This window comes from Emydura macquarii, unplaced genomic scaffold (genome assembly GCF_026122565.2).
Source record: "Emydura macquarii macquarii isolate MOO-44397 ecotype Brisbane River unplaced genomic scaffold, CSIRO-AGI_Emac_v2 contig_1790, whole genome shotgun sequence".
NCBI lineage: Eukaryota > Metazoa > Chordata > Testudines > Chelidae > Emydura > Emydura macquarii.
Genome location: NW_027131927.1, coordinates 2789439 through 2810497, shown reverse-complemented (window position 1 = coordinate 2810497; position 21059 = coordinate 2789439). Strand labels below are relative to the sequence as shown.

Sequence of the window (21059 nt, the reverse complement as noted above, 5' to 3'; positions counted from 1 at the left end):
CCTTCTTTCTGCCGACTCCGACAGCGGGGACGGAGGGTGGGTTTGGAATGGATATGAGCAACACATCTCGAAGAACAACAGTTACTGGTAAGTAACCCTGTTTTCTCTCTTCGAGTGATTGCTCATATGCATTCCAACAGAGGTGATTAATTAGCCATACCTTTGGAGGTGGGTAGGAGTCATTGGCGAGCAGCCCTTCTCAACACGGCTCTGCCCACGCTTGCGTCCTCTCTTGCCTGCTGCACGATGGCGTAGTGGGACGTAAAGGTGTGTACCGAAGACCAGGTCGCTGCTCTGCAGATGTCCTGCAGGGGCACTCGTTCCAGAAAGGCCGCGGATGAGGCCTGGGCTCTGGTAGAATGTGCGGTGATTGGACCTGGGAGTCGCACCTTCGCCAGCTCGTAGCAGGTTTTGATACACGCGGTGATCCAGGTGGAGATGCGCTGGGTGGAGACAGGTGAGCCCTTCATCCGGTCCGCCACTGCCACAAACAGCTGCGTAGACTTCCGGAACGGCTTGGTTCTCTCAATGTAGAAGGCCAGGGCTCTTCTGACGTCCAGCGAGTGCCATCTCCGATCCTCCTCCGAACCGTGCGGTTTGGGAAAGAACACGGGGAGGAAGATATCCTGGTTATAGTGGAACTGAGACACCACCTTAGGTAAAAAGGCTGGGTGGGGTCTCAGTCGCACTTTGTCACTATAGAAAACTGTGTATGGGGGTTCCGAGGTTAGTGCTCTGATTTCGGATACCCGCCTGGCCGATGTGATGGCCACGAGGAAGGCTACCTTCCAGGAGAGGATGAGCAAAGGGCATGTAGCCATAGGCTCGAAGGGGGGCCTGTCAACCTGGAGAGGACCAGGTTTAGATCCCACAGAGGCACCGGGTCACGGACCTGCGGATATAGCCTCTCTATCCCCTTGAGGAACCTAATGGACATAGGGTGTGAGAAGATCGACCTTCCTTCCAGTGGTTCGTGGAAGGCCGAAATGGCCGCTAGGTGTACCCTGAGGGAGGCCAATGCCAAACCCAACGACTTTAAGTGGAGGAGATACTCAAGAATCACCTGAATGGGTGAACAATCGGGCGGGACACCCCTGGAGGCCGCCCAAACCGTGAAACGCTTCCATTTCGCCTTGTACACCACCTGGGTAGATTGTTTCCTGCTACCCAGTAGGACTAATTGGACCTGCGCCGAACAGGCCCTCTCTCCCTCCGTCAACCACAAAGCCTCCATGCTGTCAGGTGTAGGGAGTCCAGGTCTGGGTGCAGCAGGCGACCCCGGTCCTGGGAGAGCAGGTCGTAGCGTTTCGGAAGTGGTATCGGCGTGGCTATAGAAAGGTCCAACAGGAGGCTGTACCAGTATTGCCTCGGCCACGCCGGGGCGATAAGGATAACATTGGCTCTGTCTCTCTTTATTTTCAAGAGTACTTTGGGAAGCAGTGGGACGGGGGAAAGGCATACATGAGAGCCCCCGTCCACTGAATGAGGAAGGCGTCTGAGATGGAGTTCGGGTCTCGCCCCCGGAGGGAGCAAAACCTCAGACACTTCTTGTTCGATGCCGACGCAAATAGATCTAGTTGGGGAATACCCCACTTGCGGAAGAGAAAAGTTGTCACCTCCCAGTGTAGTGACCAATCGTGGCGGGGTGAGAACAACCTGCTGAGGCGGTCCGCCTCGTCGTTCCTGACCCCAGGGAGGTGAGAGGCAGACAAATGAAAGTTGTGCCTCACCGCAAGGTCCCACAACTGCGTCGCTTCCTGGCAGAGGGCTGATGAGCGAGCCCCCCTTGCCTGTTTATATAAAACATGGCAGCAGTGTTGTCTGTCATGACTTGAACTACCTGACCCTTCAGGAATTTGAGGAAGACCTTGCAGGCCAGGTGGACTGCTCGGAGCTCCCGTACATTGATGTGGAGCTTTTGTTCCTGCGTCGACCAGAGGCCCTGCGTGCTGAGGTCTCTGCTTATGTGGGCCCCCCAACCCACATCCGAAGCGTCCGTAATCAGAGTTATGGAGGGTGTCAACTCTGCAAAGGGGACCCCTCTCAATACTTCCATGGGGTTCGTCCACCAAATTAATGACCTCAGAACCGAAATTGGGACAGTGACTACCCGTCCGAGAGAGTGCCTGGCCGGAGCGTATACAGAGGCCAACCACCCCTGTAGGGGTCTGAGTTTGAGGCGAGCGAGTCTCACGACATAGGTGCAAGCCGCCATGTGACCCAACAGTTGAAGGCAGTGCCTGGCCGTGGTCGTGGGGGACCTGTGGAGATTGTCTATGATGGTAGTCATTGCCTCGAAGCGGGGCTGGGGGAGGAAGGCCCTGGCTTGGACTGCATCCAGAGTGGCCCCTATAAAGTCTATTCGTTGTACTGGTATGAGGGTGGACTTCTGCTCGTTTATGAGCAGACCCAGCCTGCCGCATATTGTGCGAGTTAGTGTCAGGCTGTTCTGGACATGGACTCTGGACCGGCCCCGGATTAGCCAGTCGTCTAGGTAAGGGAAGATCTGAACTCCCTTGCGGCGGAGGTGGGCAATCACCACCGCCATACATTTTGTAAATACCCTGGGAGCTGAAGAAAGGCCAAAGGGTAGGGCCGAGAACTGGTAGTGGCCACCAGCTACCTGAAATCGTAGAAAACGCCTGTGGCCTGGGAGGATGGAAATATGAAAGTAGGCATCCTGTAGGTCGAGGGCAGCAAACCAATCTCCTGGATCTAGTGTGGGAATGATGGAGGCTAGGGAGACCATGCGGAACTTGAGGCGTCTGATGAACCTGTTTAGACGTCGAAGGTCCAGAATAGGCCTGAGGCCTCCCTTTGCCTTGGGGATAAGGAAATACCGGGAATAGAACCCCCTGCCTCTTTCCTGAAGAGGAACCTCTTCCACCGCCCCCAGGAGGAGGAGGGCATTCACCTCCTGAATAAGGAGCTGCTCGTGAGAGGGGTCCCTGAAGAGGGACGGGGTAGGGGGAAGGTCCGGTGGGAAGGCAGAGAGTTGCAGGGCATAACCTCTTTGAATTATACTCAGTACCCAGCGATCCGAGGTTATGCTCTGCCACTCGGGAAGGAACGGACACAGTCTGTTCATGAAAGTCCGAGTAGACCAGGAGATGGGGGGTGCCACCCTCGGGCGTCCCATCAAAAGTGCCGCTTGGCACCCTTTTGCGGCCCTTGCTGGGAGCCCCCAGCTGGGCCTTGGCGGTCCCGACGATTGCCTTGACGGAACCGATCCCTGCCCCGTCTCGACTGAGGGGGTCTTGGGGGTGGTCTCGGTGGAGGTTGCTGCTGCTGCTGCCTAGGGGGCGTGGTCGACCCTGCCTCCTAGCTGCTTGTGGCACATAGAGACCCAGGGATTTCAAGGTGGCTCTCGAATCCTTTAACGCGTGCAGCTTCTCATCCGTTCTTTCAGAGAAGAGGCCAGTTCCCGTAAAGGGCAAGTCCTGAATGGCCTGCTGCACTTCAGGCGAGAGTCCGGAGGACTGTAACCAGGATGCCCTGCGCATAACTATGCCCGAGGCCATAGCCCTCCCCGCTGCGTCCGTGGCATCGCTAGCCGATTGAAGGGCAGCATTGGCAACCAAGGAGCCCTCCTGGACCAGTGTAGTAAAGTCTGCCAACATGTCCTGGGGCAGACCTTGGAGAAACCTCTGGAGTGAGGACCACAGGTTCAGTGTGTAACGCCTAGCAGCGCTTGATAATTGGCCATACGGAGCTGCAGTGCTGCTGTAGAATATACCTTTCTCCCAAAGAGATCAAGTTTCTTACTCTCTTTATTTTTGGGAGTATTTGCATGTGTCCCCTGCCTGTCCCGCTGATTTACAGCGTCCACAACCAGGCTCCCTGGGGATGGGTGATTAAACAAGTACTCAAACCCTTGCAGTGGCACGTAATATTTCCTCTCTGCTGTCTTAGAGGTAGGTGCCACTGAGGCTGGGTTCTCCCAGAGGGGCTTAACCAGTTTGAGCACACTCTCATGAACCGGGAGTGCGATCCTAGCCGGACCTGCTGGGCCAACAGCTCCAAAGAGGGGGTCCTCCTCCTCTACTAGCTCCTTGATGTCCAGCTTTAAGTTCTCTGCCAGACGCTTGAGGAGCTCTTGGTGGGTTTTGAAGTCCGGCAGCGGGGTCCCCCGATCTCTCGCCGTTGTCTCTGGCGGGGAGGAAGAGGAAGACTGAGGAATTGGCCCCGTGGATGGGCCTTCCAAGGGATCAGACTCTTCTTCTGAAGAGTTCCCCTCGTCCCCTTGGCTTCGAGGGGGGTGCGGGTTGAGGTCCCATGGAGGGTACTGAGCCCGTGCCCTGTGTGGGCTGTGGTGCCCATTGCCAATATGGCCATTGCCAAGGCCCCTGTGGCCATGACGGCACCGCTCCCGGTGCCGGGTAGGATCCCTGCGGTACCGGTACCGGTGCCGCGCCCGAGGAGACCCCTTGGGTGATGGGGTCGTGCGCGTGTCTCCTGGATCCGCGGCTCCTATCTTCCCGCTCCCGTGAAGTACTCCTAGATGACCTGGAGTGGTCCCGGCGATGTTGACGACGCCGGTATGGTGGGGAGCGGCTGGAGGAAGAGGAAGAATGCCTTCTATACGCCCTCGATTTGGCCTGGCGTTTTCTATAAGGTGGAGACCTGGAGCGGCGCCTTGGCGTGAGCTCTTTGTGGTGCGGTGCCGTAACGGTCGGTGCCGTGTGCTGCGGTGCCGGAGCCCGTCCCGGGCTATGTGACAGTGATCTGGAGCCCTTCGATCCCGGCTAGTGCTTGTCCGGCGACCGGAGTCTGGGGCCTCTGCCGGTACCGAAGCGCTCTGAGCCACGGTGCCGACAGGGCTAGGGGTCTCCCGACGCGTCTCCCTGCTCCGCTGCGGAGTTTGCCCCGGGGATCTAGACCGGTGCCGGGACTTGCGTTCGGCCACCGGGACCCGCGCCGGGCTCCTTGTTGGGGATCGGGAGCGTCGCCCTCTGCTCCGTACCGAGAGCGGAGATGGAGAGCGGCGTCGGCTTCGCTTTGGGGAACGGGACCGGTGCCGGGAAGCTGGTGAGCGAGACCGGTGCCGGGTGTGCCTCGGGGAATCAGACCGGTGCCGGGAACGGGACCGGTGCCGGCCGCTGGTGGGTGAGCGCACCGGACTGCGGCCCCCAGAATGCTCTTTCGGTGCCGTAGATGCCGGTGCCGGGGCATGAGCTGGTGATCGGCGCCGGGATTCTAAGGATCGGGAACCCTCGGAGGCTGAACTGTGATGCCTCCTGCCGGCGTCTCGGGACCACCCTAGCCGGCGCGGTGCCGAGGGGCTCAACGACCCATGGTCGGAGCTAGGAGGGGAGCTGTCGCTGTCCCTCCTTGACCGTCTGGGGGGAGACCTCTCCTGCCGTCTCTGCCACCCACCGGGGTAACCCAGCGCGGGTTTACCCCGAGACGCAATTCCCGGAACCCTCGGCCGAGGGGGAGACGGAGGCGTGGGCATGCCCATGAGGGCACGAGAAGCCGCAAACGCCTCCGGCGTCGACGGTCCCTGCAGGGGCACTACCCCACCCCCCAGGGTCGGGGGAGGCTCCCTGCGAGGAGATGCCAGTGCCGACAAGTCCATGGCACGGGGCTGGGGCATCTCCTGAATCGCCCCCAGCCGTTCCGGTCGCTGGGGGGAGTCCATGAGTACGGCCTTGGGCCGTTTCTTTTTCGTCGGTGCCGTCTTGGTCGGTGCCGATGTGGTCGGTGCCGATGTGGTCAGTGCCGATGTGGTCGGTGCCGGCGGGGCACTCTGCACCGACGAGACACTCGGTGCCGCCGGCGATCTGGAGGGCTCGGAGTCGGGGCGAAGCGCTGACTCCATTAACATAGCCTTCAAGCGGGCATTGCGTTCTTTTTGTGTCCGTGGCTTGAAGGCTTTGCATATTTTGCAGCGCTCTTTGCGATGCAGTTCTCCCAGGCAGCGAAGGCACCTGTCATGGGGGTCGCTGACTGGGAAGGCCTTCATGCACGCCACGCAGGCTTTGAATCCAGTGGATCCCGGCATGGCTGTGCCTGCCCCGAAGGGCGAAAGTCCTTAACTATAACTCTATTTTCAATCTATCTTACTATTAACAACTATCTAACTATTATTTAACTATTTACATAAAAACAAGGGTTGCTACTTGCACGTATAGCAAGGGCACTAGCGTTCCAGCTACCGTCACGGGCGGAAAGAAGGAACTGGGGACCCGCGGGGTCGGCGGCGCCATATATACCGCGACATGAGCGCGGCACTCCAGGGGGCGCCGGAGCCGACCCTGCGGGGGTTGCTAGGGCAAAAAAGCTTCCGGAGACTCGTGCACGGGGCGCGCCCTCACCTCTGTTGGAATGCATATGAGCAATCACTCGAAGAGAGAAGCAAGAATTCCACTGCAGGAAAAATGTAGAGGTTTCAACATTTGTCTTCACTCCGCCTCGGGATGAAAACCAGGCCTTTTGAAATTGTTCATGGAAAAAACCGCCTTATTGCTACCCCAGCGGTTTAGGGCTCTCAGCTGGGACATAGGAGACCCAGGCATAAATCACTTCTCTATCAGATTGAGTCTTGAACCTGCATCTTTTACCTGCTAGGTGAGTCCCTTAACTACTGAGCTATTAGCTACTTTAGGAACATGCCTTCTGTCTCTTGTTTGGACCAGAAATTCCCTCCCAGACCTAACCAAAGTGCTATAGAAACGATACATTTCCGTGAAACCGTTTCGTTCTGACAAATCAGCATTTTCTGACGTGGGGTGGGGGAGTGGTGGTGGTGGTGGGGGCAGTTCATTGAAAATAATCCCACCCAGCTCTACTTAATGACTAGCAAGAGGATCAATCCCTGGGTCGGGGGTGTGTGTGTGTGTGTGTGTGTGGCTAGAAGACCTTTCCTTTGTGGGTTCATGCTGCTGCCCTGTGGCTGTATGCTGACCACAGATTTAAGGGAGGATGCAAGACAGAAATGGAGGGTGATTTGCTGTGGGATTTACCTTGGGACAGTTCTGTGGCTGTGCTAGATGATCACAGGGGTCTCTCCTGGCCTTGGAATCGATGAATCTAGAGATACAAATGGCTAGCTACTGCTCCAGTGCCAGGCCATGCCTTAGTCCTGGTCTGTCATCTCTCAGGAACGCCTGGCAGGCTGACAGCCCTCCATAAATAATTTATTTGAAAAGAGACCATTTAAGAATTTTTAAAATTGATTTCACAGCAGCTGAGGCAACAATAACACCGAGCTCTTACCCAGCACTTTCCAGCTGTACATTTCAAAGCAGGTTGGAATCATTAGCCTCATTTTACAGCTGGGGAAACTGAGGCACGGAGCAGGGCCATCATTTGCTTGAGGTCACCCAGGAGGCCAGTGGGAAATCCAGGTCTCCCAAATCCCAGCCTGCTAGGCCCTTCGTGACACTGCTCACAAAGAAGAGCAAACCTTCCCACCAACAATGGCTGCCAATCTTCCTTGTGCACAGGTCCCACCCTAGAGCAGTCAGCCATCAGCAGCTAAAGTAGCAGAGCATGTGGGCCTTGATCACGCCTGAGTAGTGCACTGTCACTAGGTGAGCAAGTTATCGCTGCCGCTGAGTCTTGGGGCTGGCTGGGTGTAGTGAAGAGAGAGGGAATATTTTACACAGATTTGTGTTTCAAGCTTAAATGGAAAGAGTCCTGTTGGATATTAAATAAACTGAGCTAAACTGAGCTAATGTAACTCCATTAAAGTCTATCTAATTTCTTTCTTTGAGAGGGTTGCTGGCCTAATGGATGGGGGAAGCAGCAGACATGATGTAGCTCGGCTTTTGTCATAGTCCTGTATGACATTCTCATAAGCAAACTAGGGAGATGCAGTCTAGATGATGTTATGATAAGGTGGGTGCACAACGGCTTCAATGTCCATACTCCAAGAGTAGTTCTCAATGGTGTGCTGTCAAACTGGGAAGGCGTACCTAGGGGAGCCCTCCAGAAGTCAACCCCGGGTTCGACTATTTGACATTTCATTCATGACTTGGGTAATGCAGTGAGGAGCATGGCTATAAAATTTGCGGGTGACACCCAAGTGGGAGGGGTTGCAAGCACTTTGGAGGACAGGGTTAGAATTCCAAATGACCTGGACAAATAAGAGAATGAGTCTGAAATCAACCAGATGAAATTCAATAAAGATAAGTGCAAAGCACTTCATGTAGGGAGGAAAAATCAAATGCACAGCTACAGAATGGGGAGTGGGATGCAGTTGCGAAAAAGACTAATATCATTCTGGGGTGTGTTAAAAGGAGGGTCGTATGTGAGACATGGGTGGTAACTGTCCTGCTTTGCTCAGCACTAGTGAGGCCGTAGCTGCAATCCTGTGTCCAGTTCTGGGCAGCACATTTCAGGAAAGATGTGGACAAACTGGAGATAGTCCAGAGGAGAGCATAAAAATGAGAAAAGGTGTAGAAATCCTGACCCAGGAGGAAAGGTTTAAAAAGTCAGGGCCTGTTTACTCTTGAGAAAAGAAGACTGAGGGAGGGATCTTCTCATATGTGGAGGGCTGTTATAAAGAGGACGGTGATCAGTTGTTCTCCAGGTCCACTAAAGGTAGGACAAGCACTTAGGGGTTTAATCTGCAGCAAGGGAGATTTAGGTGAGATATTAGGAAAACCTTTCTAACTCTAAGGGGAGTCAAGCTCTGGAATAGGCTTCCAAGGAAGGTTGTGACATCCCCGTCTTTGGAGGTTTTTAAGAAGAGGTCGGACAAACCCCTGCCAGGGATGGTCTAGGTTTACTTGGTCCTGCCTCAGCTCAGGGGACTGGACTAGATGACCTTTTGAGGTGTCTTCCAGCCCGACATTTTTATGATTCGATTTATCACCACTTACACCTATCCATAGCAGTGTCAGACTGGAAGGGACCTCGAGAGGGCATCTAGTTCAGTCCTTTGCACTCAAGGCAGGACAAGGTAATAGCTAGACCATGTATCTGTCTGTCCCCCTATGCACCCACCTATCTGTCTGTGTCTGCTGTGTGAGAAAGAGGCAGTAAGAAACTGACACAGAGAAGGAACAAAAAGCCAAGGAAACAGCCAGGGCATACAGTTGGAGCATGACCCTGAGAAGAAGCCAAGGGAGAGGTTTTTGGGCAGCGTGCTGGTTGAAAAGAGGCATGGAACTGTGAGCAAAGAATCCACCCCCCCCCCCCCCCCGGTGTTTGATTCCTACTGTGTTCACAGAAACAGGGCTTGATACATTTGCAAATAAACAGAGCATCGAAGAAATACCTGACTCCTCTCTTCCATTTCTCCTCCTCATGAAAACATCCCTCCCAGACCCGTGAGCCAGTTGCTCAAGTCAAAAAAGTAGGGAGCCTATTGTTCAATTGCTGGGTTTGGCCCTTTCGATGGCCTATCATTCGGTGGAGCCCCTGCAGTCCCCACCATCCCCTGTGGACAATCTTTGGGCTGCTCCTCGTTCACTTCGCTTGTGCCGTGGTATGGCACCGCGCAGAGCTGGTAGCAGGGAGGTATGTTTGCAAAGCCGCTGACTCGTGGCTTGAGGTCGATGTCCTGCAGGGGGACGGGGGACTTTAAGGCGAAGCTCTGCAGGATGGCGGTCAGGAAGATGAAGAGCTCCATGCTAGCCAGCCTCTCGCCCACGCAGATTCGCTTCCCTATGGATAAAAGCAAGGGATGAAATTAACCGCACCCCACCCTCCATATCGTTCTAACCAAGCAAATCGGCAGAAGTGGAATTTACCCTGTGAGGGTATCTTGGGCATTGCTACCATCTCTTCCTCCCTCAGTGCTAAATGGGAGAGGGGCATGGTATGGAGTAGGCTGAGAGCTAGTGGGGCAAACTAAGCGAGAGGCAGTGTGGTCTAATGGGCAGGAAACTGAAGTGGCATTCAGGACAGCGGGGTTCTGTTCCTGGCTTTGCTGCACGGCCTCAGACAAGTCAGACTGTGCTGCAAAAAAAAAAAAAAAAAAGGTGTTCAGAACATAGGGCTGGTCTGTGCCAGACAGTGAGATCGACCCAGCCTCATCTCTCAGGGGTGTGAAAAATCCAGCCCCCTAAGTGACATAGTTAAGCTGACCTAAGTCACTGTGTTAGACAGCGCTAGCTTGATGGCAGAATTCTAGCCTGGGGAGGCGGATTTACTACGCCAATGGGAGAACCCCTCCCGTCAGTGTCTACACTGAAGCACTACAGTGGCTCAGCGTTTCATGTATGGTCAAGCCTCCAGGTTAAAATAGCAGTAAAGACCTGGGAGCTCTGCTTACAACCTACGGGGAGCCTGAGAGACCAGAGCTGCTAATCCGAGTTAAAAACGGAGCTGCTGTCTGCTCTCTCTGCTGTTTTAACACAAGTCATTGGGGCAGGGAGTGTCTCTCACTCTGTGTCTATGCAGCGCCTGGCGCGACGGGGGCCCTGATCTCATTCGGGGCCTGGGCAGTGCCTGGCGGAATGGGGGTCCCACTCCCCTACTGCTATGGGAGCTGAACCAACCGCTAACTGAAATGGGTTAGACGGAATTTCTCTGTCGGGCATGTTATTCTATATCTGCCCACTAGGGGCGTCTTGCCTGCGTCTTGGAAGCCACCGTTGGGGGGCTGGCTGGGCTGCCATGATGTCCTCTTCCCCCCTCCCTCCCCCCTCGTTCTGTACCTGTGGAGAACGGCATGAAGGCGTTGTTTGCCTGGAAGTGACCCTGCTCGTCTAGGAAATGCCCGGGGTCAAAGCTTTCGGGGTCACTGAAACGGCTGGGGTCCTTCATCACAGAGCTCAGCACTGGGAACACATCTGTGCCCTGGACAGCAGAGAGGAAGAGATGCAATGGCTAGACTGGGGGGATGAGGAGTCAGGACTCCTGGGTTCTATTCCTGGTTCGACCATTGCCTCAGTCTCCCTCTCTGCAAAATGGGTCTAATGATCCCAATCTTCCTTGGGATAAAATGATTTGAGATCATTCTGCTCAGTTGCACCGGATTTACATTGGTGAAACGCTGGCTCAAGTGGAGTTACTCTGGTTCACATTGAGGGGAGCGGGAAGGGAACCCGGCCCTGAACAGTTGCTGTTATTACCTTGGGAATGGTGTACCCCCTGAAGCGGGTGTCCTGGGTCAGTGCGTGTGGGAGATTCAAGGGAATAACATCGCTGAACCGCTGGATCTCATGGAGAACGGCGTTGGTGTAGGGCATTTGGTTTCGGTCCTCCATGGCCGGCATGCGGCTCCACCCAATCACCCGGCCGATCTCCTGGGTCATCTTTTCTATGGCGAGGCGAGTGGAACGTAAAACAAGGCATGGCTGGAGATGTGAAGAAACCCCACGTGGGCCTGGGAATTGAAGGGCCTTGTTCTTCACTGGTCTGAGAGCCTGCTTTGCAACAGAGCTGGGGATCTGCGGGGTGGTCCCGTGGGTCACCGCAATGGCCCAGAGAGGATGTTAGGGCCAGAGCAGGGAAGTCCGTGGAGATGATGTTCACCATCTGCAGATCTGATGCTCTCCTAGGGCAGTGACATGCCGCAGAGAAGGCCAGCTAGGATCAGGGGCATGGCCCCTGGGACCAAAAATCCAAGGATAACACAGTCCAGCTCTTGGGAGGGTGGTTGTGTGTCCCTCGTGGGGTTCCCTGGTGTCAGTCACCAATGACGCCCACTGGGTCCCTCACTGTGGAGAAGGGGAGAGCTCTGCTGGGGCGACTCCATGGAGGTTTCTCTACTGAGGCTGCTGGATGCAGACAGACCCTGCCGTTCTCTCTGCCTCTCTAGCTCCCAGTCGGGGTGTGCCCCGGAGGGAACCCTTGAGAAGGAAGGCCAGACCCATTGGGAGGATGATAACATATGGGCTAGTGATGCTAGGAACTGGGCTGAGATCCATCAAACTCATTCCACGTCTGAATGCTCCAGATGAGGGCAAAAAGTGACCACCTATTCAGGCCGCATCCTCAGCTCCATTGGAGTCCAGTGAGCTATACCTATGGACACCAGCTGGGCATCTGGCCCATTTATTCCAAGCTTGCAACCTAAATGCCAGCTCACTGTGCTTCCTGCCCACTAAATTACCTTCAACCTCTGGGTATTTCAGCAGGATCAGGAGTCCGTAGCGCAGGGTGGAGCTGACGGTCTCTGTCCCAGCGAAGAAGAGGTTGAACACGGTCATGACCAAGTTTCTGACGTGGAATTCCGTGGAGGGGTTCAGAATTTCCTTGGAAAGCACAGATGGATACTTGGGTTATCACCGGGATAGGGACAGATCCTCAGCTAGTGCAAACCAGAATAGACTCATGGAGTTCAGTAGGCTTTGGATCAAACCCCAATCCTGTAGGCAGCTGCCCTTTTGGAACAGTCATTTGAAAATGCATCAGGAGCAGACGGGCTGAGCGGATGCCCTCAGCCCCTCGCATACCACAAGGTGCCAGGTTACCATGGAGTTGCCAGGTTTCCATGGAGACTTTAAGGACCCAGGAGACTCTAGGTTACCATGGAGGCACTGCTGGAGATACATACAAGGATTATGTAGAAACGATAATGGTTGCGGGAGGTCAAAGTGTGTTTTAAGGTCTGAGGAGTATTTCCACATGAACTTGTTTATAGACAAGGATGGAAAATGTCTGTTTAAACCCACAAAATGTACCCGAGCTAAAAACTGGGTAAGTTGCTTGCTAAAGAACTGATGGTAGTGGGTTTATGGGAGGATCCCCACCCACGCCGATGACTTGAAGAACAAGTTGAGATAAACAAGAAAGTACCATTGAGGACACAAACAGGAAAGCATAGAAGAGACAAATGTAAGGTGCTACACTTCAGGAAGAAAAGCCAAATGCACAAATAGAGAACAGGGGATAACTGGCTTGGCAGCAGCACAGCTGAGAAGGATCTGGGAGTTACGGTGGATCACAACCTCCACATGAGTCAGCCATGCGATGCTGTTGGGGGAAGAAAAAAAAAAAAGCAAATGCAATTTTGGGTTGCATTAATAGAGGCATAGCATGTTATGGGAGGTGACAGTACCGCTCTGCTCAGCGCTGGTTAGGTCTCAGCTGGAGTACTGTGTCCAGTTTTGGTCACCAATGTATAGAAAGGACGTAGAGAAACTGGAAAGGATGCAGAGGCAAGTGACAAAGACGATCAAAGGGCTGGAATGCAAGTCAGATGGGCAAAGGCTGAAGAAACCGGGTGTGTTTAGTTTGGAAAAGAGGAGATCAAGGGGGGACATGATAGCGGTCTTCAAATACTGGAAAGGCAGCCATAAAAAAGATGGAGAATAGGTGTTCTCTCTTGCCACAGGGGGCAGGACGAGGTGATGGGTTCAAACTACAGGACAGCAGCTTTAGATTAAATCTCAGGAAAAACTTCCTAACTGTAAGAACGGTAGGATAATGACACAGACGACTTAGGGAGGTCGGGGAAGCTCCATCATGGGAGGTTTCCAAAAGGAGGCTGGGTAACCATCTGTCTTGGATGGTTTAGACAGAACAAATCCTGCATCTTGGCAGGGGGCTGGACTAGATGACCCTGGCGGTCTCTTCTGACCTGATGGTTCTATGAAAAATAATCCTGAGCTAAGCAGCCAACCCATGAAGTGGTCACCATGTATGGGTTATGTACGTTTGATGATTAACCAATGAAATGGCTAATATTGTATATGTATTGGATGCATACAGCATAGTGATAGCCATGTTTGATGTTAATTGAAAGATACATAATGCTTCATGTCGATTGGGAGAAGGATAATGAATACGTAACATGGATGTGGGTATACAGGCTAAAATCTACAATGCTCCAATACACCCATATGAACAATCCATCACAACCCAGCTACGCCCCAGGAGAAGGTAGCTGATCATTATCTTTCTTTGCCTAACTACTGCTTTAATAGTAGCTGTTAACTGCATGAAATGCTTTTGGTTCAAATAAAAGTTTGCATTTATAAATCTGAGTGTCTGAGCCCATGTGGGTTACAGTACACACAACAGCTCTCAGAGACCATGGAGATTCTAGGTTTCCAGGGAGATGCTAGAATCATAGTCACAGAAGATGAGGGTTGGAAGGGACCTCAGGAGATCATCTAGTCCAACCCTCTGCTCCAAGCAGGACCAGGTTTCCATGGAGTTTCTAGGTTATCATGGAGGCACTCAGAGATCATGGCGGTGCTTGGCTGGACTCAGATATTTATTAATTATTATTCTAATTTTTTATTTGTATTACTGTAGTGCCAATAAGCCCCGGTCATGGCCCAGGCCTCCATTGTGCTAGGTGCTGTACAAACACAGAACAAAAAGATGGTCCCCCAAAGAGCTTTGGTTCTATGTATAAGGCAAGAGACACTCCAGGGAACACAAGGAGACAACAAAGCAATGCTAGTCAGTGTGGTAGGCCGTGGTTTCAGCACACAAGTGGCTGAACAGTTGTCAAGTTTTTTATGGACATCATGACAAAGGGGAGTTTAAAGACTTGGTTGATTCCATGAAGTAAGTGGCGATACCTGAACCCTATGTGTGAAATAAAAGCCACTGAGGCCTTGTCCATCCTTCTCAGCTTCTTTCTTTTCATACCTTTTCCATTTGGATAAGGAAACAGTCGATGAAATCCCGTGGGCTATCACGGTCCAGAGACGCCTGGTTTGCTTTAATCCTCTCCAGGATGAAGTTGGTGATGTCCTCCATGTCTTGGAAGACTTGTTTGTGGGCTCCCGGAAAGAAGCGCATGACCCACGAAAACATCTCATAGAGCTGTAGAGTGGTGTATGGAAAACAGTGTTAAAATTGTAGAGCAATCATTTTAAATGCTCAGAGGTTTCCTATTCCTGCTTACCGGCAGGGGGCTCAACAGGGAAGCATATGATCACGGTCGATCTGCAGACAGATAGCCTAGCTTCTGTGCTTCAAGAGCAGCCTGCTTTGTGTCTCTGTTTCTGGGTTCTTGTGTGTTATCATTCCGAATTCTCAGAAACAGTGTTACATTGCTACCTTCCAGCAAAAGTATTTGATGCTTTTATTTAACTTCTTTGTTTGTGTGCCATAAACATAATATATAGGGCAGAGAAAACCCAGGAGGACGCATGTGTGATGTTTCTTGGTCAGCTTCACTATGTGGTAGGAATTTTTTCCGAACATTTTACTTTCAGATTTTCAAAACTGAATGAAAATAAAAGAATTAGAAATTTTCTGGGACACAAAATTCTGGAAAAAAAATTAAAAAATCAGTTTTGGCTCAGTGAAAATGTTTGTTTTGATTTCAACATTTTTTTCAAAAGCTTTGCATAATCTACAGTACGTTTTGAAATGAAATGTCATTTCAAAATGAGAAATCAAAACATTCTATCCCAGAAAATGTAGAAGCAAAATGATCTGATCTTAGCAAAATAATTTTTTCCCCTCGAAATGAAATTTCACCCAAATTGACACTTCTCCGTGAAACATTTAGCTTTCAGTTGATTCAGCATTTTCCGACAGGAAAACCTTCTGCTGGAAAATTTCCAACCAGTTCTAATTATGACAACTCTGGATATTCTTGTTATCAGTGTAATAGTCCCTTTCTTAATCTTGTTTAGATGCTCATGAGGTGAAGAAGTCATCTGCAGCAAAAAAGATTTAGGTTCGATATTAGGAAAAACTTTCTAACTCTAAGCATAGTTAAGCCGTGGAACAAGTGACCTGAGGAGGTTGTGGAATCCTTGTCAATTGGACAAACACCCATCAGGGTTGAGCTAGGTTTACTTGGTCCTGCCTAGCAGAGGGGGATGGACTAGTTGACATCTGAGGTCCCTTCCAGCCTGACATTTCTATGATCTTCCCTTCTAGCCTTATGGTCTATGGGGCTGACACTCAAGCTTCCCTGTTCCACTCCAGCAGGATAAAGGGGGCAGGGGTGGCCCCCTGAGGAGGGGGGTGTATGGGAGTTCTGAGTCCTATCCACATCTCAGCTCCCTGGACTGCTCACCCAGCTCCAGGTGGAGCTCAGCCGCACCAAGACCTGGTTGATCTTGGCCAGCAAGTTGAGGAACCTCTCGTCCGCGTAATCGAAGCGCCTGCCAAAGACGATGGAGCAGATGACGTTGGAGACCGAGCGGCTCAGGAAGAACGTGGGGTCGAAGGGTGATCCTGGAAGGAGAAAAGGGGATGGGACATTCACCCCGTCCAGTGACTTTGGTACCATAATGTCTGCCGGTGATAGGAGCCGGCTTCTAGCAGGGAGGGTCACAGAGCAGTGCAGGAAGGGCAATGCCTGCAGCTGCTCCCCAGACCTTGGCCCCGCCATACAGAAAAACCCAGAAATACACCAACCTTTGGTTTTCCTGAATTCTTCCACCAGGCACCGGGCCTCCTCCTGGACTCGCTTCTCCATGCTCTGCTTCCCCAGGTCGAAGTTCTGCAGTGTGGCGAGGGAGAACTGCCGCAGCTGCTGCCACCGCTCCCCATTGGAAAAGATCAGCCCTAGGGATTGGATTATTGTGCAAGCTGCCCTTTAAAGTGCACACGAAAGGCAACTGGGAAGCAAAATACAGTGCCCGGGTAGCGCAGTGACTGGCCAGTCCACTAGACTGGAGTGGCAGGTGCGGCAATAAATAGGCATTGCTGCTGGTTTGGAAAGTGCTGCTGCTGATGTCTGGCATTTCTGTCGTGCCAAGATTCTCTGTGCATATTAGAAACATGAATACGGTAACCTCACAACAACCTCTGGTGGTTTTGTAGCTGGGTAATAGGAGACAGAGATGGACTTGCCCAAGATGACTCACTGAGCCAGTGGCAGAACCAGAACAGAACCCAGGAGTTTTGGCTCCCAACCCCCCCTCGCTTTAACCACTAGACCCCACTCCCTTCTCTGAGCTGGGAAGGAGCCCAGGAGTCCCGACTCCCAGTCCTCCCCGGGTCTAACCACTAGACCCCACTCCCCTCCTGGGAATGGAACCCAGGAGTCTTGATCCCAACCCCCTTCACTTTAAGCACTAGATCCCACTCCCCTCCTGGGAAAGGAACCCAGGCGACCTGGCTCCCAGCCATTAGACCATGTGCCTTATATACACCCCTAACATTTAAACTAAACACACCAGAGTGCATGGCCTTCAGGACTCACCAAACCCCTGGACAACCTCCTCGAAGGCTGCCAGCTTCCCTCTCCCGCTGAACTCGTTGGCTCGATCCTCCAGAGCCTCCTTCACCGCCTCGTACCCCCACAGGACCACGACCCGCCGGGGCCCCAGATGGATTGTGAAGACTGGGCCGTACTTTTCCCTGAGCTGCAGTAGAAATGGGGGTCGGGGAGAAATGGAGAACAGATTGCATCCCTGTGTGCTAGTCTGCAGCAGGGGCGTGATTTGCTCTGGGGCATGAAGGGCAGTTGCCCCCCACTCCCAGATCTTGCTTTGCCCCCATGCCCGGCTTTTCATAGTTCTGTTTGCTCCACCTTTTTCCCTCTTCCCCCACCTGACTTTGCTGGATATAATATAACCACAGGTAATGTTCTACACACCAACACTAATTGGCCTCCCACCCCTGGATTTTTCTGAAATGACACCCCCCGTTTGCAACAGCTCAGCGTGTCAATTGGCTTTCTGGATTGTACAGCCACCGCCCAGCTAGGCCAGTGAACCGTGCAAAAATCCAATCTTGTTTTTCTTTTTCTTTTTCTTTTAGGATCTAGAAAAGCAAACGCCTCGTGTCCTCCTCCGCGCCTGCTCTCCCCACCCAAACCCTAATCTCTTTTCGGCCCCAAATATCCAGCCCCACCCATGCACACGCCCTGCTGCCTAAGGAATGAAAGGTTGGTTGCAGCAGAGAATTCTGATTTTTTTTTTTATCCTTTATAGCTCTATTCCATTATGCAATCATCATCATCATCATCTCTAGCTCTTCTAGAGTTAACAGGAATTACTGTCGGGCGCTCCTACGGCCTGTGTTTTTGAGGAGGCCTCACTAGACGATCACTGTGCACCGTGCTTGACTGCACCATTAGATTTATTATTAATCATTAATGGGTTGATTTTCAGGCGTGCTGAGCAGTCATGTGCCTGTCGCACCTTCCAGCCAGTGCCTGAACGCACCGGTGAGATGTGGCTACCTCTGGGGCGGAGTGTATCAGTCGCCTGATACGTCGCACTATATGGACATGCAGTGCCTAATACACCAGGGTCCTAATCTTTGTTTGGGGCTCCAGGTCCTACTTAATAAGGGGGACAATAAATCAAGATACCATAATGCCCAGCAGTGGAGGGGAGAGATTTTTTTAGCCAAGGATACCCCAGAAAACACTCATCCTCATGCAGGCAAGATTCCTGTTGGCAGTGAAGGATGCCAGGATATTTTTCACATCTGCCCGGAACAGTAGCAGGCTCTTAACCTCTCACTGGGAAGAGCAAATGGCGTGACGTACCTCCTTGAGCGAATTCAGCATCTCCTCGCTTTTCAGCTGCAGCAAGTTGCCCAAGAAAGGCAAGGGAGCGGGTCCAGGGGGAAGGTGGCTTCTTCGGGACGCTGGTCTCCACATTAAGATGAAGATCAGTCCTGAAATACAGACCACCAGCAAAAGAGCTGTTGCATCCCCACACTCCATCGTGCACTGCGGTTGTATCTCTCGGACCTCGGCTCGGAAAGGGTCTCTGGCCTGCGTTCTGCAGGAACTCAGACTAGATGATCAAAATAGTCCTGTTCTAGCCTTCGGATCTATGAGACCTGTCTCGAGACCTGTCTCAACACCTGAGTCGCTCTGCCCGGCAGTACCCTGCTTTATACTCGCTCATTTCAGGACGGCTGGGCTGTATTTACCCAGCAAGGATTGTAACGTGTATGGGGTGGATACGGTTCTTATCTGGGGCCTCTGGCATTGTTTAAACATGGGAGCAGCTGAGCGCTGGTTTGGATAAGACCAAAGCGATGGTGGCTGGTTGGGGGCCCTGATTTCGTTCAGGGCCTGGGCAGCATTTGGCAAATCGGGGGCCCCTGATCTCAGTCGGGGTCTCAGGATGCGACCCTAATACCTGTAATAATAGCCATACGAAGCCAGGTTGTTCTTATAGCAGCCTCGTCACAAACTGTGCATTAAGCAACATGACTGACACCTGTCCGATATGGTTCTTTCTTTCTCTCATCTTCTCCCAAGGAGGAGCAGTGTGGGAGCGGTGGAGGGGTGAACTCAAGTTCAAGTACCAGCTGCGTCCAGGGCTGCTTTTCTCAGGGGTCTGCGTCTGTTTCATTCTTACATGTGTAACCCTTCCGCCAGGTGGAGTTGGCAACAAGGGCTGAGTTTTTACATCTGGGGATACTTCCTCTCTCGCACACACTGAGTCTGCGCAGCAAAGAAAACTTTTAATAAAAAGGGGAAAGGAACCCAGCGTTCATTCGGGAAAACGCCACAACCATGATTCGAAAGCATGTGATCCTGAGAAATCCGACCCCACAGTGCGTTGGGCAGGTGTCTTTTGCTTCTGTTTCTCACCTTGCGGAGGGGAGGGGGGAGCAGTCCAACAAACGACAGTCCCTTTAATGCGCTACTCACCTCTCCCTCCCCTGCGCCCAGGTCACAGTCGGTTAGCGAAGACCCAGAGTTCAAAGGTGTGTTCATGAGGGTTCCCCTCCCACCCCTGGGGGGGCATCGAGCAATGCAACTGGGCTGGTCACTGTCTCTCTGTCGCCGCTAGCCACTGCTACTTGCTGCTCCCAGGACATCACGTTCAGATGCGCTTAACCCAGCCCTGGGTGATTCAGCACCTAGGGGGGAGCTGCACAGTCAGTGCAATCTGGGTTGTCTTAATCAATGTCCCAACACAAGGCCTAAGACTTTGCCCCTAGACTTGCTCAGTGCTGAAGGCAGCTCTAGGGGAGACCAACCAGAAACAAGGACTCTCCATTGATCAGCTCTGTCCTTAAATGCTGGCAAGGGGCAGGTCCAATGGTGCCTAGGAAATTTACGCAGAGTTTGCACCTCCAGGTAGAAACACTCACCCTCTGGCATCCCTTCTTCCTGCTTAGCAAGTGAGGTGCAGTTTAGGGTGACCCCCGCAAGCAGGGCCTGCCGCATTCCGTTCTGTTGCCCTTTCCTCGTATGATAGTGTCGTCACCCTGTGCATTCAAACCCTCGATGATTTGTCATCCCAAACCAGCCAGAACTGATCATTTTGGGCAGCTTGGGCAGAGAAGGTGTGTCTATGCAAACGCGGCCTGCTCCTGAACCGTTTTCCCTCACTAGATGGCTAGGGAGAGCTCGTTCAGACCCTGTTTACGTGCACAATGGGCCACTGTCATCTGAGCTTCTGACCCCCAGGTCTCTGCCAGGCTCTCTGCACCGCGGCTGAAATCTGTGCTAAAACAGGTCAGCGCAGAGCTTGGTAGCCAAGCACTGTGTCCAAGTGGCGTATTACACCTGTGCTTCATGGATTGTGATGCTCCTGACAGCCCCAGCCAGACCCCCAGCCTAGATGCCTCGATGCCAATGGAACAATGGGGATTGCCGCCAGCTGGGGAGTGGGCCCGTTTTTTGTTTTTTAATGACGTCGAACTAGTCAGAACCCTCCGGGGCAGGGGGCTCTGGGCAAACACCGGCAACTTGTTGTTGTTATGCTATATCCTACGCATGGGTGCCAGTTAAAAAGTGACAGCCTCAAGCCAGGGAACTGAGAGATGAAGTGTCACTGGGCCCTCTTCATTGTCTCTGAATGATGGCCATCTGGCTTTAGGATGCCTGGGTTCCATCCCCAGCTCTGGGAGGGGAGTGGTGTCTAGTGGTTAGAGCAGGGGAGGTTGGGAGCCAAGACTCCTGGGTTTTATCCCTGGCTCTGGAAATGGAGTGGGGGCTAGTGGTTAGAGCAGGGATGGGCTGAGAGCCAGGAATCTGGGTTCTATCCCAGGCTCTGGAGGAGAGTGGGACCTAGTCCTTAGTGCGGGGTGGAGGGGGCTGGGATCCAGGGCTTGTGGATTCTATCCCTGGCCCTGGGAATGGAGTGGGGGCTAGTGGTTAGAGCAGGGTGGGCCAGGACTCCTGGGTTCTGTTGCTAGTTGTGCACGATGGATGAGGCCAGCTGGCGTCATTCCCCCACTTTCTGGAGCCAGCTGCTGAGGTCGGGACCCAGGATAGATTCTGCCCTTGCTCATGTCGATGGGCACTAACGAGCAGCGGT

The 21059-nt window shown here is 52.8% G+C and overlaps 1 protein-coding gene and 1 non-coding gene across 2 annotated transcripts; both read right to left on the bottom strand.

Annotated features, from left to right (window-relative positions):
- Nucleotides 1-9313: 9313 nt before the first annotated feature.
- On the bottom strand, nt 9314-18499 carry LOC137159063 (cytochrome P450 2G1-like). The gene is made up of 9 exons (XM_067557245.1): nt 18320-18499; nt 17024-17186; nt 16234-16383; nt 15890-16050; nt 14503-14679; nt 12011-12152; nt 11028-11215; nt 10611-10752; nt 9314-9615 (listed from the first exon to the last, which is right to left on the bottom strand). The coding sequence occupies exons 1-9, from the start codon at nt 18497-18499 to the stop codon at nt 9314-9316; spliced, it is 1605 nt and encodes a 534-aa protein (XP_067413346.1).
- LOC137159227 (U6atac minor spliceosomal RNA) lies at nt 14394-14507 on the bottom strand. The gene has a single exon (XR_010921602.1). It is a non-coding gene; the product is annotated as a U6atac minor spliceosomal RNA (small nuclear RNA).
- Nucleotides 18500-21059: the final 2560 nt, after the last annotated feature.